Raw genomic sequence first — 16,393 nt, 5'->3', positions numbered from 1 at the left:
TGGGCAAGTGCACTACCACTTGCCCGCGAAAGGCAAAGGTTCCGAGTTCGAGTCTCGGTCCGGCACACAGTTTTAATCTGCCAGGAAGTTTCATATCAGCACACACTCCACTGCAGAGTGAAAATCTCATTCTGGAAACATCCCCCAGGCGGTGGCTAAGCCATGTCTCCACTATATCCTTTCTTTCAGGAGTGCTAGTTCTGCAGGGTTCGCAGGAGAGCTTCTGTAGGGTTTGGAAGGTAGGAGACGAGATACTGGCAGAAGTAAAGCTGTGAGGACGGGGCATGAGTTGTGCTTGGGTGGCTCAGTTGGTAGAGCACTTGCCCGTGAAAGGCAAAGGTCCCAAGTTCGAGTCTCGGTGCGGCACACAGTTTTAATGTGCCAGGAAGTTTCATATCAGCACACACTCCGCTGCTGCAGAGTGAAAATCTCATTCTGATATCTGTTGCTTGGGTTCTGATGCCATCTTCAGTTTGTACAAGTAACTGTTGGAAGAGGTGAAGACTGCTGGACTCACTTGCATGGTGCAAGCAGAGCTTACAATTTGCATCATTGTACTGAGAATGGTGTTCTTTGGTTTAGAGCCTGAGATGGCCTTATCTGCAGATTTCTGGCTCTGCATTATGGGGTGGAGAGTTGTATGATTTTCCTTGATAGGTCAGAGGTGCACTACATAAAGGAAGCAGGTGCTTAGGTAGTAGAGTTCATGTCAAGTGCACGTGAGGGCTTTTTAGGCTAAGCAATAGTTTGAGGTCCCCTGATGAATGCTCATCTGTCAATTCACAGAGATCAAAATCAGACCATTTATGAAATAAAGGCACTTGACTGTTAAAATTTTAACAGTAAATTGTCAAAGTTCATGAATTTACTGGCCTCCAGCAAAGTTGTTGCACTCAAATTATTCTCAGAACCAAATACTGGCTGAAACACAATGTAGAAAGCTCTAAAGTATTTAGTGAGTCATATGGGGGATATTGTGTCTATTGATGTCAAAATTGAGTCTGGCCATTAAGTTATTTGGATGCGAGTAACAGGCTTAGGTAAACACAATGTAATTATCAGATGTTCTTACCAGCTACCTGATTCCCCTTCGGCATTTTTAAAATCATTCAGAGTCATACAAATAGTGAAAAGTCTAGCTGAGAATGCAGGAAGATTCTGGTTCTATGTAAAATTGCTAAGCGGGTTGAAGTCTTATGTACAGTCACTCATTGATCAGTCTGGTGTGGCAGTAGAAAACAGCAAAAGGAAAGCTGAAGTTTAAAAATTTCATGTTTAAGAAATTGTTCATGCAGGAGTGTACAAACATACCATCATTTGACCGTTACGCAGACGTTCATACGGAGGATGTAGTAATAGGCATCCCTAATGTGCAGAAGAAACTGAAAGAGTTGAAAACAAATAAGTAACCAGGTTTGGGTGGAATCCCAGTTTGGGTTTACAGAATATTCTAAGGTATTGGCCCCTTAATTAGATTGCATTTACGTGAATCTCTCATCCACTGCCAAGTCCCAAGTGACCAGTAAAGAGTGCAGGTGGCTCATATACAAGAGAAGGGAAAAATGCACCTGCAAAATTACAGACCGATATCTGTAAGATCGGTTTGCTGCAGAATTTCTGAACATATTCTGAGAAAGCATTGCTCATGAAAAACTCAGTTTGCCCTTATCTCACATGATATCCTGAAAACCATTGATGAAGGGCATTGAGCTGATTCCATATTCCTTGATTTCTGGAAAGTGTTTGACATAGCACCCATCTTCAGGCTGTTAACAGAATTCTGGGAATATGAAAGTCCCCAGATATGTGAACGGTAAGGGCAAGTGTTCATCAGACACAAGAGTATCGTCACGAGTACCATGGGGAAATGTGATAGGACCTCTCTTACTCTACATAGACATTAATTATGTGACAGACAGGGTGAACAACAATCTGTAACTCTTTTCTGATGACAGTGTGGTGTATGGGAAGATGTCATTGTTGAATGACTCTAGAAGGATACAAGATGACTTAGACAAAATTTCTAGTTGGTGTGATGAATAGCAGCTTGCTCTAAATGTAGAAAAATTTAAGTTAATGCAGATGAGTAGGAAAAACAATCCCACAATGTTCAAATACAGTCACGTCAATGAAATATGTAGGCACAATGTTGCAGAGTGATACGATATGGAATGAGTAGCTAAGGATGGTAGTGGGGAAGGCGAATGGTCGACTTCAATTTATTGGTTGAATTTTAGGAAAATTTCATTCATCTGTAATGGACACTGCGTATATAGAACACTACTGCAAGCCCATTTTTGAGTATTGCTCGAGGGTTTTAGATCTCCACGAGATCAGATTAGAGGAAGACACTGAAGCAGTTCAGAGGTGTGCTACTAGATTTGACACCAGTAGATATGTTCAACATGTATGAATTATGTAGATGTATCGTAAACTCAAATTGGAATCTCTTGAGGGAAGGCAACATTCTTTTCATGAAACCCTATTGAGAAAATTTAGAGAACAGCCATTTGAAGCTGACTGCAGAGAGATTCTATGCCAATTAACATACTTTTCGGGTAAGGACCATGAAGATAAGATATAAGAAGTTAGGGCTTGTCAGGAGGCATACACACAGTCATTTTTCCTTCGCTCTATTTGCGAATAGAATATGAAAGGAAATGACTAGTAATGGTAAAAGGTACCCTCTGCCCTCTGCCATGCAGATACGCATGTGGAATACGTATGTAGATGCAGATTTGACCAGAAAGTTACTCCACCACAGATAACATTTTGTGTTCACCAGACAAATTTGTGACATCATTACACAACCCCTTAACCCGGCTGAAAGTGATCATCTTTTCATCCTTCCAACCATCTCAGTTCGTTGAAGCAGCATAAAACATCCATTAAAAATTGAACAACACTACACCCACGTCAAATGGAATGCCTTCTGAAACTAAATACATACCCATATCAGGAGCCTCCCAATAACAAGGCAAACCCTGATGACATATTCCTCACTGCGTCTCCCTTCAAGGAACCTGATCTGATACTACATCCATCCACATTCCCATCATTTACCCTCAACTGACTACCACTCTCCCCACCTTCGGATGTTCTCCCCCTCCTCCTCTCCCCACTCTCCCTGTTTCCACTGCACCGAGTGAGGTGGCACAGTGGTTAGCACACTGGAACTCGCATTTGGGGGGGACAATGGTTCAAATCCACATCCGGCCATCCAGATTTAGATGTTCCATGATTTCTCTAAAATGCTCCAGGAAAATGCTGTGATGGTTCCTTTGAAAAGGCATAGTCAATTTCCTTCTCCATCCTTGAAAATTTTCAAGCTTGTGATCTGTCTGTAATGACTTCAGATGTCAGTGGGATGTAAAACCCTCATCTTCCTTCCTTCCTTCCTTCCTTCCTTCCCCTCCTCCGTCCTGCTCCTCTTCAGAGAATACCACAATCCTACTGATCCTTCCTCTGCATCAGAAACTGGGACACTTTCTCACTTATAAAGGATAATAAAATAAATTTGATAACATAAATAGTGACTGATTGCTGTAAGTCCTCTCACAGTATTACCAGCCACCCTGATTTAGGTTTTCCGTGATTTCCCTTGCTTTAGGAAAATGCTGGGATGGTTCTTTGAGAGGGCACAGCTGACTTCCTTTCCCATCCTTCCCTAATCCAATGGGACCAATGACCTTGCTGTTTGGTCCCCTCCCCCCAAGTCAACCAACCAACCAGCCAACCAACCAACCAACCAACCTCCTACAGTAATATAAGACACAGTCCCAGTGTTCCATCATCATATATGGAGAAAAAATCATATCTGTAACTTCTTGATGGCAGAGAGATGCCTTGACTGATTACAGCCATGTACATAACTCAACACTCCACTTCCTGTACTCTGAACAAAGTGCTGTAAAGCATTCCAGTGCCTCACCGGTACAAATCACAAACCACACTATCCTCTTCTCTATTAAAACTAATTACAATCAGTATGCTCAGAAAGCAAACCTCTTTCCCTTAAAGATGTGTCACTGAACCTAACAATTCAAGTTTGTCCCACCTCTTTGTCCCTATTCCTGATACTTAAACAGAAAACTACAAACCAAATTAAACTCATCCTGCACATTGTGATGACTCCATTATTTATTGTCATCATAAAGAAAGCCCCATGCCCTTCCTTCAAGATTTACATGTACTTCACCATACCATACCGTACACCCCGAATGATGAAAGACCACCAAAATACTTATATTGCTGTGTATACTCATCAACCTATCATTTTCCCCAACTGGTAAGATCTTTGCATAAATCTGTGTACCGTTCATAAGAAAATCTGAAACATCATGTCCTCTTGCTTCAGTCTCAAGTACTTAGTTTATCAGTTTCTCCACTTCCTATCCTTACAAATGAATGAAAAACAAACTTCTGTATCTATCTCTTTTGATACTGATGAGTCTTTTGACACTGTACACCTTATTGTCTTGCACAATGCAACTTTTGTTACCATCAGCCAAACCCAATCCCATAACATCAATACATTTTCAGGAGTGCCATAAGGTTCAATTCTGTCCCCTCTATACTCTCTCTTTTACACGTACAATAAGTCAGAGGCACTTGCTCCAGTCCCATACACTTTCTCCAGTGTGCTGGGACACTTCTTTCCTTGAGGTTCACACAGTATCAAGACTTCCCAATGCTCCCTTCAAATACACCTCATAGATTGCACATGCTCATATTGCTTCTAGCACTTTAAAATCAATACTGTAAAACCCAGGAAATAATCATGGGCTGCTCCACTGATCATTTCTGTCTCACTGATTTCCACTGAACTGTCCACAACTGTTTCACACTGTACTAACTCTTTGATTGCAAGCTTACCTATGGAGCCCATCCAATAAATCATCCTACAAAATGCACTAAAATTATTGGTGATAAAACACATGCGGATTTCGTACTTTCAGCATATACCACACCCACAACTGAGGATAAAAACATGCTACGATTGAAGTGGCCAGCTAGCAAAGAACAACTGAACGTTTACTAATGTAAGATATAGAATAGAATAACACATTCTGTACTACTGGATTCATGCTGAAAGTCAATCGCTTATGTTGCCCTGGAAAGTTCTTACACAAACAAAGACTGTGAGGTTGTGGTGGGTGGAAAGAAATAGTGTGCTCAAGGACGGACTGAAGATAGTCAACTGAGACGATGTGCTCAAGGATGGTGAACATGGGGTCTGACGAGGTGGTTGCTCGAGGACAGTTGAGTGTGTGGACTTCAATTGATTGACTTCTAAGCACAGCCAGTATAAGGCTGGAGAGAGCATGTTTGCTGAGAGGGAACAGCATTTGATGGGTTGCTAGTTGTGACCGTCATAAGCCTGGAGTCTGCAGTGGCAGCAGAGCAGTTGGATGTTGAGCTAAATACTGCTCAGTGGAAGAATACCAGCCCAGCACTCCAGGGGCATGAGACACATAGAAGCAAGGTTGTGCCATAATGGCAGTAGTGTTCATGGCAAGGCTTTAACCACTCAGTACCTGGCAGCTGCTGTAGATTCAGTTGAAAAAACCATGCTTGTTTGTGTTGTTGTCGGATTGTTTTTGTTTGATCTTCAGAAGTAGTGTCGTTAATGGCACTGAGCTTTTGCAACCCACAGTACACTGATGTGTCGCAAACATTAGCCAGGGGATAGAGCAGACTCATCGTTTCCTTCACCAATGCCATTTGTTCCACATTTCCTTTCATTCTTTTTTATCCCACACACTCAACCTGCCAGCGGACCAACTTCCCCACTCTTCTCAAATTCTTTGAGCATTTCTGGAACTTATATACCTCTTATTATGAAGAGAGTAAATTGCTACCCACTATAAAGATGACTCGTTGAGTTACAGACAGACACCGCAAAAGAGTGTTACACATTGAGCTTTTGCATGAAGCCTTCTTCAGAAAAAAAAGGAAAACACAGAAACATTCACACAAACAGGCACATCTCACGCACACATGATCATTATCTCCAGCCACACTGGCTGGAATGTGACTGTTGCATTGAATGAAAGCAGCCATCTGGAGTAGGGAGGGGAAGGGGGAGGGATGGCATTGTATGGGTGCCAGGTACAGGGTCATGATGCTGAGGAGGTGGAGGGAGGGGGGTATAGGGAGCAGAAGAGGAGAGAGCAGAGAGGGGGAAAGACTGGTGGGTGCATTGGCAGAAATGGCGCACAGTGAAGTTGAGGGGATATGAACTGAGAGGAGGTGATAGGACAGAGGGGTGGAAACTGTTGCGTGGAAGGTGCGGGGACAGTAGGTTATCATAGTTTGAGGCCCGAACACTTTTGGGAATGGAGAACGTGTTGTTTGAGGCCCGAACACTTTTGGGAATGGAGAACGTGTTGTAATAATAACTATCAGCTCTGCAGTTCAAAAAAGCTCATTGTGGAGGGGAGGATCCAGATGATCCAGGTTATGAAGCAGCTCCTTTGTAGCTCGTTCTTGGAGGTGGCAGGTGAATTGGTGGTGTGTGGGGAATGTGGCACAGAAAATACTTTTGTGGACTAGGTCTGGGGTATAGTGCTTGTCTGAAGGCTTTTGTGATATCCTTGGCATACTGGGCAAGGGAATTCTTGTCATTTCAGATACGCTGTCCCTAGGTGGGCAGGCTGTATGGGATGGATTTTTTTGGTGTGGAAGGGATAGCAGCAGTCAAAATGCTGGTAGGTACTGTTAGTGATTGATGGGTTTAATGTGGACAGAGGTGTGGATGGAGCCATCAGAAAGGAGGTGATTAACAACCAAGAAGATGGCATTTTGGGTTGAGGAGGACCAGGTGAAGTGGATGGGAGAGAAGGTACTGATGTGGCGAAGGAATAAGGATAGGTTCTCTTGGCCCTGAATCCAGATCGTGAAGATATTGCCAGTGAACCTGAACCAGATTAGGGATTTTGAGAAGCTAGGAAGGTTTCCTGTACGTGTCCCATAATCAGGTTAGCATAGGAGGGTACCATGCAGATGCCCATGGGTGTGCTGCGGATTTGTTTGTGTACCTTCTCTTCAAAGGAGAAGAAGTTGTATGATAGTATGAAGTTAGTAAGGTGTATGAGGAATGAGGCAGTAGGCGGTAGGCAATTCCTACCAGAGTTGTTAATCATATAAAATCCTGATATATTAGCTATACCTTCAAGCCTTTTTTTTGTAGCCAGTGCTTGCATATGTACAACACTAAAACATCCTTGAGGTACTCAGCAGCACTTCTAATTCATCAGTTTTAGTACCTAAACATTGCACATTTTTAAAAGGCTGCTGTTGAAGTCAGAACCTTCAGTAATTGATGTGCCACAAACCATCATATTTCTTTAATGGTCTTTCTTTGTGAAAAATAATTCCATTTGGGTTTGTGGAGCACTCTTCCTTTTGATCCTGGATGTCAATTTCAGACTCTGTGTGACCTCATTTTCATCTTTCTCATGGTGGGTTGCTTTTGCTTTCCAATTGTTACTATTGAACCTAATTCTGTTTGAATTGGTCCATTTTACTAGTTTCCCAAACTTTGTCACCTAGTCCAATGATTCATTTGTTTGTATAGGTGCTATCGTGTATTGTTTCTTCGACAGATTTGTTTATATCTTATGCAAGTCTCTTCTTACACATATTGATTCAGATGTAGTTTCCGTGTTGTGAAACCAGATTTTTCATAACTGTCAACATTGAGAAGTCTTAAATTTTTAAACTCTGAACAGAAATATTTCAATACTTGATTAGTTCACAAGTTTTTGATTAATGCATTGGCGTGGTTGCACCATTGTTTGATCTTGCTTTGAGTAAAGCACAATCCCTTTTAGTTGAATCCGCACACAATCCCTTTTCGTTGAATCCGCACTTTTTTCTGTACAATGGTGATAATGTTTCTGAATCTTGCCCTAGGCTTAATAACATCTGACACATTTATGGTCTCTTTGGCAGAGTTTGACACAAATTTTGAAACATTGTGGTCATGACTGTCTCCAAACATTTTCACATTACTTTCCTGTTGTATCTGTTTCAGTATGGCTTTAGCTCTTCTTTGTAAATTTCATATTTGTTCTTGATAGTCCACTTTCACACACAATTTGTATCATGTAAACAGGTGTGGAACTGTAATTGCTTTCATATTATAAAAAAAATTGTTATAAATTGAAAAGAATGATTAAAAATCAGGAAGTTCACGGGTTAAGAGGTGAAAAATTGGATCAGTTGGAAGGGAGTGTAAAATTAGATCCATTAAGGAAAAGGATGTTTTATTTTATGAGTGGGTGGCCAACTGTCATGTTGTAGTTATGTACACAATCAATTCTTAATAATTGTTTCCAAAATAAACTCAAGTCCATAAAAAAACAGAACACCTAGAACTGCTAGAGATAAAACATTCATATTCACAGGACATGTACATTAGTAAGTTCTATGGAAATGTTTGGGATTAGAACCACATCAGGCCGCAGGTTCAAGGTCATCATCGATATTGCGGTGCGAAACTATCTACCAGTGAAATGTGCCTGCACCTCTTGTTATTGCTACATAACAGAAGGTAATGGCTCAGTACAAATTGAGCAGATGTGCAGGATGCCTCGCAGATGTATGTGCAACCCATACTGTCAAATTAGTGAGATTGAAATAGGGTACATTATTGGCATGAGAGAATGTTATACGTCCATCTGGGAAATTGCTGTTTGTGTGGGACAAAGCGTTTCAGCAGTGCAACAAATTTGTGCAGAACCCCCCCTCCCCGAGGTGATCGACACCTCATCTGAAAGGTATTGTAGATCAGATCTGCATCCTCCTCGGGTCTGGAGCAACATTGAAGCTGTGTAACACATTGTATACTATTAAGGGTGACAGTCCATTCCATTGCTGTTTATTACAGCATGGGTTATGTGTGCATCATCCACGCCTCCACTCACCTTTGATGAATGTGCAGAAACATGCTAGATAGCAATGGTGTATGGAGAAAAGTTACTGGAGACAGGAATGGCATCAAATAATGTTTACGGATGGATATAGGTTCTGTTTCTTTGAAAATAATGGCCGCATTTTGGATTGCTTCAGACAGGGGGAGCGGCATCACAGTGACTGCATTTGCACAAGACATACAGTGCCATCTCAAGGCCTTATGGCGCGGGTTGCTATTGGATACAACCACAAATCATAGTTGGTGCACATCCAGGGCAATGTGACCAGTGTTATCTTAGTGAATGACATCCTATGATCCCTAGCCATAACCTTTCTGCACAATACCCCCCCCCCCCCTCTCAGTTTTCAGCAAGTCATTGCATGACCACCTGTTGCTGCATGAACATGTGCCTTTTTGGCGTCACAGGATGTCAGCCTTTCGTCCTGCCCTGCCTGATTGCCAGACTTATTGCCATTTGAATACATGTGGGATATGGTGAAACAAAATATGCAGCACTGTGACACAATGCCAACAACTAAAGATGAACTTTGGAACCAGATGAACACAATGGCTATATCACAGGATGCCATTTGCACCTTATACACATTGATGCCATCACACATTGAACAAGTTATCAGGGTCCAAAGCAGACCCTGTGTCTGTTAGGCAACAGGACACATGCTGAACTGAGATGATTGAGATGCTAATCATTTCTGCAGAACATACTAATGTAAATGTCCTGAGAATATGAATGTCCAATCTCTGGTTGTTCAAGGTGTGTTTTTTTGAACACTAGTGTACAAGACAGAAAGTCTGTCCTGTTAGCTGAAAAGGAAAAGAACTGCAGTATTTACAAAAAGCATTATCAGAATTTTTCATTCAGTTTGATACTAGTCTGATAACTAGGAACATTCATAAAATAATCATCTCACATATATGACATTTCAAGCAAAATATGAATATCCTGCTCATTCATTTGTTTGTACACACACCATGTTTTGTTAAAACCCATAATGAAATAGGAGCCTTCTGAGATGGGAATGAGAAAGGAATGCATGAACAGGCATAAGTATCTGTTGCTGCCACTTCTGTAATGTCTACTAACAACAAATGTAATCTACTGACAATGATAATTATGGACCTTGTTTGTAGATAGTATTGCATGTTTAGAGAAGAAACTACCTTGACTGTTGAGCGTATGTATGTGCAGGGGGAGCACTACTCTTCCCCTGCATTTGCTCTGTTGCTGTTTTTATTTGATACTTCAAACAAAGCATTTGTGTAACTTTACACAAAGTCCTATCACCTGTCAATATTCTGGCAAAGTCAGGACTTGTTTATTGTTATAGGAACTTAGAGTTAAAGGAATTTACATCCTTGAGTGAAAATATTCTGATAAATTGTAGGTGTGGCTGATGAGGGATTATTTTACTGCATATTTTAATAATACAGAAGTTTTTTATGGTAGGGGGGGCACAAACAAAATATGTTCATAGACAGGTTGAAAATGACATTCACATTGATAAAACAGGCAACCAGAAAGCAAATTGTAATGTACACAATTATTGCAGACAGTCTCTGATTGAAACTGGAGCTATTCAGAAATTGACAGAAAAATTAGGTTCATCCAGTTGTAATTCAGCCAGTGCATAAAATCAGTTATCCTTATTGTATCAGAATATCTGGGAACTAAGGGGTGATCTTAATGAGTTGCTTATTTATGCTGAAGAATTAGAATTGAGAAAACCAGTTGATACAGTCATCCTCTCTGAAAATCATCTGACCACTTGTGTAGATACATTAAATGTTACAGGATTGAGTTAGCTTCTTACTTCTGCAGAGAAAATATGGAGAAAGAAAGAGTTGCCACATTTGTCAGAAACTGTTTTGATATCAAGAGTACTGATATTTATAAATTTTGCTCAGAGCAGCACTTAGAAGCTTGTGCAACAGAAGTAGTATTTCATAATAAGTCCTTTATAATAGTAACTACATATAGAGCTAATTCAGGAAATTTTAACCTCTTCATAAAAAAACCTGGAAGCTCTCTTGTCCCATCTCACAGTAAAAAACAAGGAAATATGGTTGCTGGTGATTTTAATGTGTATTTATGAAAAGCTCTGTCAATGAACACTTGGTTTCAGATAAAACAGAGTTTGAAAGACTTTTTTACAGGCAACTTCTTCTAGTTAAGAGACGAACATCTTAACAGGGACTGCTAGACCAACTTAATTCAAAATGTCTGTTAGATTTCAGCTTTGACAGTAGATGGTTACAACAGTTGAGATCAGGTATTTTGTGTGTGATAAATTTATTAACGGTGCATGATTATGTTTCATTCTGACAGTGTATTAATTCTGTAAATATTAGTAGTTCCAGATTACTGTAATATATTCACCTATTTTAACAATCTCCTACCAAATAATCAGGGCAGTGAGTATTATATTCAGATGTTTTGTTCTACACCCACAAAATCATCGCCTTTTTGGGTCTATGAAACAAAAGCTGAATCTAATATAATCTAGTATCTGCTGACTTCCAGCTTCCTACCCAAGATCTGCCAGCAACCTTTAAAGGCCTTCCCACTGGAATATCTGAATATAAAACACCATTCTGAGCCCTAGACAGGGATTGTTTTTGACAGGATCCAACAAATTCCTTGTTTTTATAGTGAAATGTGCCAACTTCAACATACTTTTTATTCAATAATAAGTAATTTGAATGAGTAAATGTTGATGTAGATGAATCGGCTCTCTAGTTTCAATATCAGTAGTCTGTCTTTATTGTTAAGGATTGTTCCATTGCAGTGTATTATTCCTAATGTCTGTGGTACAAAACTGCTTCCAGAAGAGTAAAATTACATAACCTTTTTTGGTCAAATAATTTTACTATTACAAACTGTTTCTGTAAGCAGAGACATTATATTTAACTGTAATGTAAATTTCATTTAAACTTTCTTAATTTTCTGGCTTCACTTTTTCCAGGTACCCATCACGTGTGTTTGTTGGAGACACCTTCTGCTATTTTTCTGGAATGACTTTTGCTGTTGTTGGTATCTTGGGTCACTTCAGCAAGACGATGCTCCTTTTCTTTATTCCACAAGTTTTAAACTTTGTGTATTCAGTTCCACAGTTGTTTCATATTTTGCCGTGCCCAAGGCATAGACTTCCAAAGTAAGTGAATCAAAATCTCTTTATATATTCTTATTTTTCTTCTTTGACTTCTTCACATTATTATTATTACAAGTAACTTGATAGGAATTCTTCTTTTCCTTAACTTCTTTGTCCTCCAGTAATATCATCAATATGTAGCATTATCTGTGATTTGTTCGTGGGTTTTTCTGAACAATGATTCTGTGCTCAATCCAGACCATTACCCACCTGTGTGGCCAAGGTCACTAATGCACACTTGTGCTGTGGCACTTGACCTGAGGGTAAATTGGTTTGAATTCTGGTAGTGGGAAAAATTTTCGCAGCCAGTATTCAGCCAGCAAAGGGAGAGGAAGTGTCGGTGTAAACTCCAGATCATCAGACTTTGTGCCAATGTCCTGATTTAAATACCAAACCTCTCCGCAGTGTCTCATGAAGTGAGGGCATGCGACACTGTTGATGGTGATCACTTCAAGGGATGGGGATGTTACACTTGGAGGTCCCCTCGCTGTTGTTTGCAAGTAGTAGGCTATATACTGGCACCAGGGTTCACCCTACCCCTTCTATCATCATCATCATCTTACAATGCGAACATTACTTTACACTAAACACACACACACACACACACACACACACACACACACACACACACACACACACACACACACACAAAGTACATACATACAGTATTACAAATACTGTAATGGAGTCTGTTACAAATAAATAAACAAAGAAAACCTCCAAACTGCTGCCTTAAGTTACGTGGCCACGATAATGTCCTGGACCACATTTGCCATCAGTCTTTCCTTGCAGCATTTATTGCTACTGGTGGTATTTGTTGTTGTGCTTTGTAGGGCCAAAGTATTGACTTTTTTCTTTTATTATTGGTATTTAGAATTCCTAATATTCATATTCTGCAGTACTGTCACATTTGTGACCATATCTGTCCATGGTATCCCTAATATACTTCAGTACATCCAGTTTCAGATGCCTCCAATTTCTTACCTAATACTGTCAATATTAGGAAAATTGTAGATTGCTACCACTGTAAACATGACCTGTTGAGTTTCGAGAGACACAACAAAAAGATTATAGCTTAAACCAAAGCCTTCTTCAGCAAAGACCACACACACATTCATACAAGCAAATACACTTCACGCACACTTAGGAAAATTGTAGATTGCTACCACTGTAAACATGACCTGTTGAGTTTCGAGAGACACAACAAAAAGATTATAGCTTAAACCAAAGCCTTCTTCAGCAAAGACCACACACACATTCATACAAGCAACTACACTTCACGCACACTTGACGGCTTCCGTCAGCAGCTCCAACTGGAATGCAACTGCCTGCCACGTGAATAGCAATCTGGAGTGGGATGGGGAAAGAGGAGGGATATCAGGGTATGGGTGGGGGAGAGATGAATGCTGTGTGGCAGGGTGAACAGGGACTAGACACTACCAGGGGCAATGTTGAGTGGGTGGGGAAGGGGGGAATGCGGAGTGGGAAAGGAGGGAAATAGGGAAGGGGAAAAGACAGGTGTATACATTGGCATAGGGCAACACACATAGAGGGTGAGAGGGTGAGGGAATGTCAAACAGGAGTAGGTGACAGAACGAGGGGGCGGAAATTGTTGGGTGGAGGGGATGGGGACAGTAGGTTATTGTAGGTGGAAGCTGGCCTCATTTCAGGAATGGAGAATGTGTGTAAGGAGAACTCCCATCCGTGCAGTTCAGAAGAGCTGGTGGTGGAGGGGAGGCTCCAGATGGCCTGGGTTTGTGAAGGAGCCACTGAAACCTAGCATGATAAGTTCAGCTACATGTTGTGCCACAGGGTGGTTTACTTTGCTCTTGGTCATAGTTTGACAGTGGCCATTTATCCTGGTGTACAGCTATTTGGTAGTCATACCAATATAAAAAGCTTTGCAGTGGCTGCAGCAGAGCTGGTATACAACATGGCTCTTTTCAGAGTCAGCATGGCCTTTGATAAGCCTCTGACAGGATTGGAATAGGAAGTGCTGAGTGTGTGGTTTGGGAATGTTTTGCACCAGGGTCTTCCACAGGGATACGGTATCTGTGGCAAGGGGCTGGGACTGGGTGTGGCATAGGGGTAGACAAGTATGTTGTGGAGTTTATGTGGCTGACGGAACACAGATTTAGGAGGGGTGGAAAGGACCTGGGTTAGGATGTCCCTCATTGCAGGGCATACTGCTTGACTATCAAAGCTCTGACAAAGGATGTGGTTCATTGTTCCAGTTTGGGGTGGTACTGGTTGATGAAAGACATACTCCTTTGTAGCTGGCTCTTGGGGGTGGTGGGAAATCTGTTTGTGGGCTAGGTCCAGGGGATAGCGCCTGTCCATGAAGGCCTTGGTGAGACATGCAACATACTGGGAAAGAAAGTTCTTGTCACTGCAGGTGGCAATGCTATGTGGGATGGAATTTTTGATGTGGAAGGGATGACAGCTGTCAAAATGCTGTTAGCAGTTGGTAAGTTTAATGTGAAGAGAGGTGTGGATGGAGCCATTAGAGAAGAGGAGGTCAACATTGAGGAAGATGGCTCATTGGTTTGAAGAGGACTAAGTGAAGTGGATGGGAGAGGTGGCGTTGAGGTTGTGAAGAAATGAGGATAGGTTGTCTTGGCCTTGAGCCCAGATCATGAAGACATCATCAATGAATCCGAACGAGGTAATGGGTTTGGGGTTGTGTAAGGTTATGAAAGTTTCTTCTAAATGTCCCATAAAATGATTGGCATAGGAGAGTGCCATGCCAGATGCCTATGGCTGTGTTGTGGATTTGTTTGTATACTTTCCCTTCAAGGGAGAAGTAGTTATGTGTTAGGATTTAATTATTTAGATTAATGAGGGAGTGAGTTTGGCATCAGGAGGACATTGAGAAAGGTAATGTTCATCTGTGGCAAGACCATGGTCATGAGGGAGTTGATGGACAGGGAAGTGGCGGCATCAACTGTGACCAGTTGGAAACAGGAGGCAAAGCAGTTGGGATAGTAGAGTGTCAGTGAAGGAAGTGGTTGATATTTTTGATGTGGGAGGATAGATTACGGGAATTTGAATGGGGTTGTCTGTCAGTGGCGGCCAAAATCCTTCCAGTGGGGACGTTATAACCAGCAACAATGGGGCAGGTAGGATTGTTGAGTTTGTGAAACTTGGGGAGCATGTAGAAGGCCAATGTGTGGGGTGTTGTAGGGGTGGGGAGGGAAATGGATTGATGGGAGAGATTCTTGGAAGGGCCTGAAGCTTTAAGCAGGATTTCAGGTTATGTTGGACTTCTGAGATGGGATCACTGTGGTAGAGTTTATAGATGGAGTACTCAGACAATTGGCAGAGTATGATCAGTGTGATTCATAATGACAGTGGTGGAACCTTTGTGTGCAGGTAGGATGATTAGGTCAGGATCTGTTTTGAGCCTTTGTATGGCTGTCCTTTTTTTCTGCTGAAAGGTTAGTGTGTTTAGGAAGGGACTTGGGGAAGGATGGTGAGGCCAAGTTGGAGATAAGGAATTCCTGGGAGATGACCAGAGGTTGGTTAGGTGGGTGGGGGATGGGGGGGGGGGGGGAGGATCATGGTTGGATAGTGGTATGAACTGTGAGAGAAGAGGTTCAGTGTTGGAATTTGGTTGTAAGGATTGGTTGCAAACGAGTGTTTCCATTGCATAGTTCAAGAGGAGGAGAGCAGGTCTTTGACAAGTCCAACATGGTTAAATTTTGGTGTAGGGCTAAAGGTGATGCCTTTGGTTAGGGCTGAAACTTCTGTGGGGCTGAAGATTTTGGTGGAAAAGTTAACGGCAGTGTTACTGGAATTTTTAGGCTCTGGATTTGGAGTGTTGGAAGGTAGTTTTGCGAACTGTGGCAAGTTGGAAAGGTCATGTGGATGGGGTCTGGGTGCTACAAAGAGTTGACGGAGAGGAATACAGTGGATACGATATAGGTTGGATAATGGTGCCCGAAGGCAACAATTGACGTGGTGTCTGGAATGCTGTTCCAGGTGCTGGAGAGCAAGGGATTCAGTTTCAGAGATGTGATGTATGTAGTGGATATGGCATCGGAGCAGTATCTTGGGGAAGAAGCAGTGGTGATTCTGGGATGCCTGTGCCATGGAAATGTTTTTTTGCAGTACCAGGTTTGTGATGGACACGGACTGATGTAATCAAAAGCTAAGGTCATTGTGAAAGGAAGGGTGGGATGCAGAGAAAGGAACTTCTATGGTTAGGCTGTTGGAGGGGGGGGGGGGGGATTCCATGGTTTAGGCAGCATTTAAGGAACAAGATGTGGGAATGTGTTTTAATCAGGGAAAGTGATACTTTTCT

At 41.6% G+C, this 16,393-nt stretch overlaps 1 protein-coding gene across 1 annotated transcript in view; it reads left to right on the top strand.

The window, feature by feature from the left end:
• LOC126194662 (UDP-N-acetylglucosamine--dolichyl-phosphate N-acetylglucosaminephosphotransferase) overlaps positions 1-16,393 on the top strand; it is a 145,546-nt gene that overhangs the window by 112,087 nt on the left and 17,066 nt on the right. Inside the window, exon 5 of the mRNA XM_049932860.1 lies at positions 11,905-12,093. Coding sequence (XP_049788817.1) covers positions 11,905-12,093 — 189 coding nt within the window. The remainder of the gene's footprint in view (positions 1-11,904; positions 12,094-16,393) is intronic.

This window comes from Schistocerca nitens, chromosome 7, assembly GCF_023898315.1.
Source record: "Schistocerca nitens isolate TAMUIC-IGC-003100 chromosome 7, iqSchNite1.1, whole genome shotgun sequence".
Taxonomy (NCBI): Eukaryota; Metazoa; Arthropoda; class Insecta; order Orthoptera; family Acrididae; genus Schistocerca; species Schistocerca nitens.
This window is presented reverse-complemented; position numbering and strand designations above follow the sequence as displayed.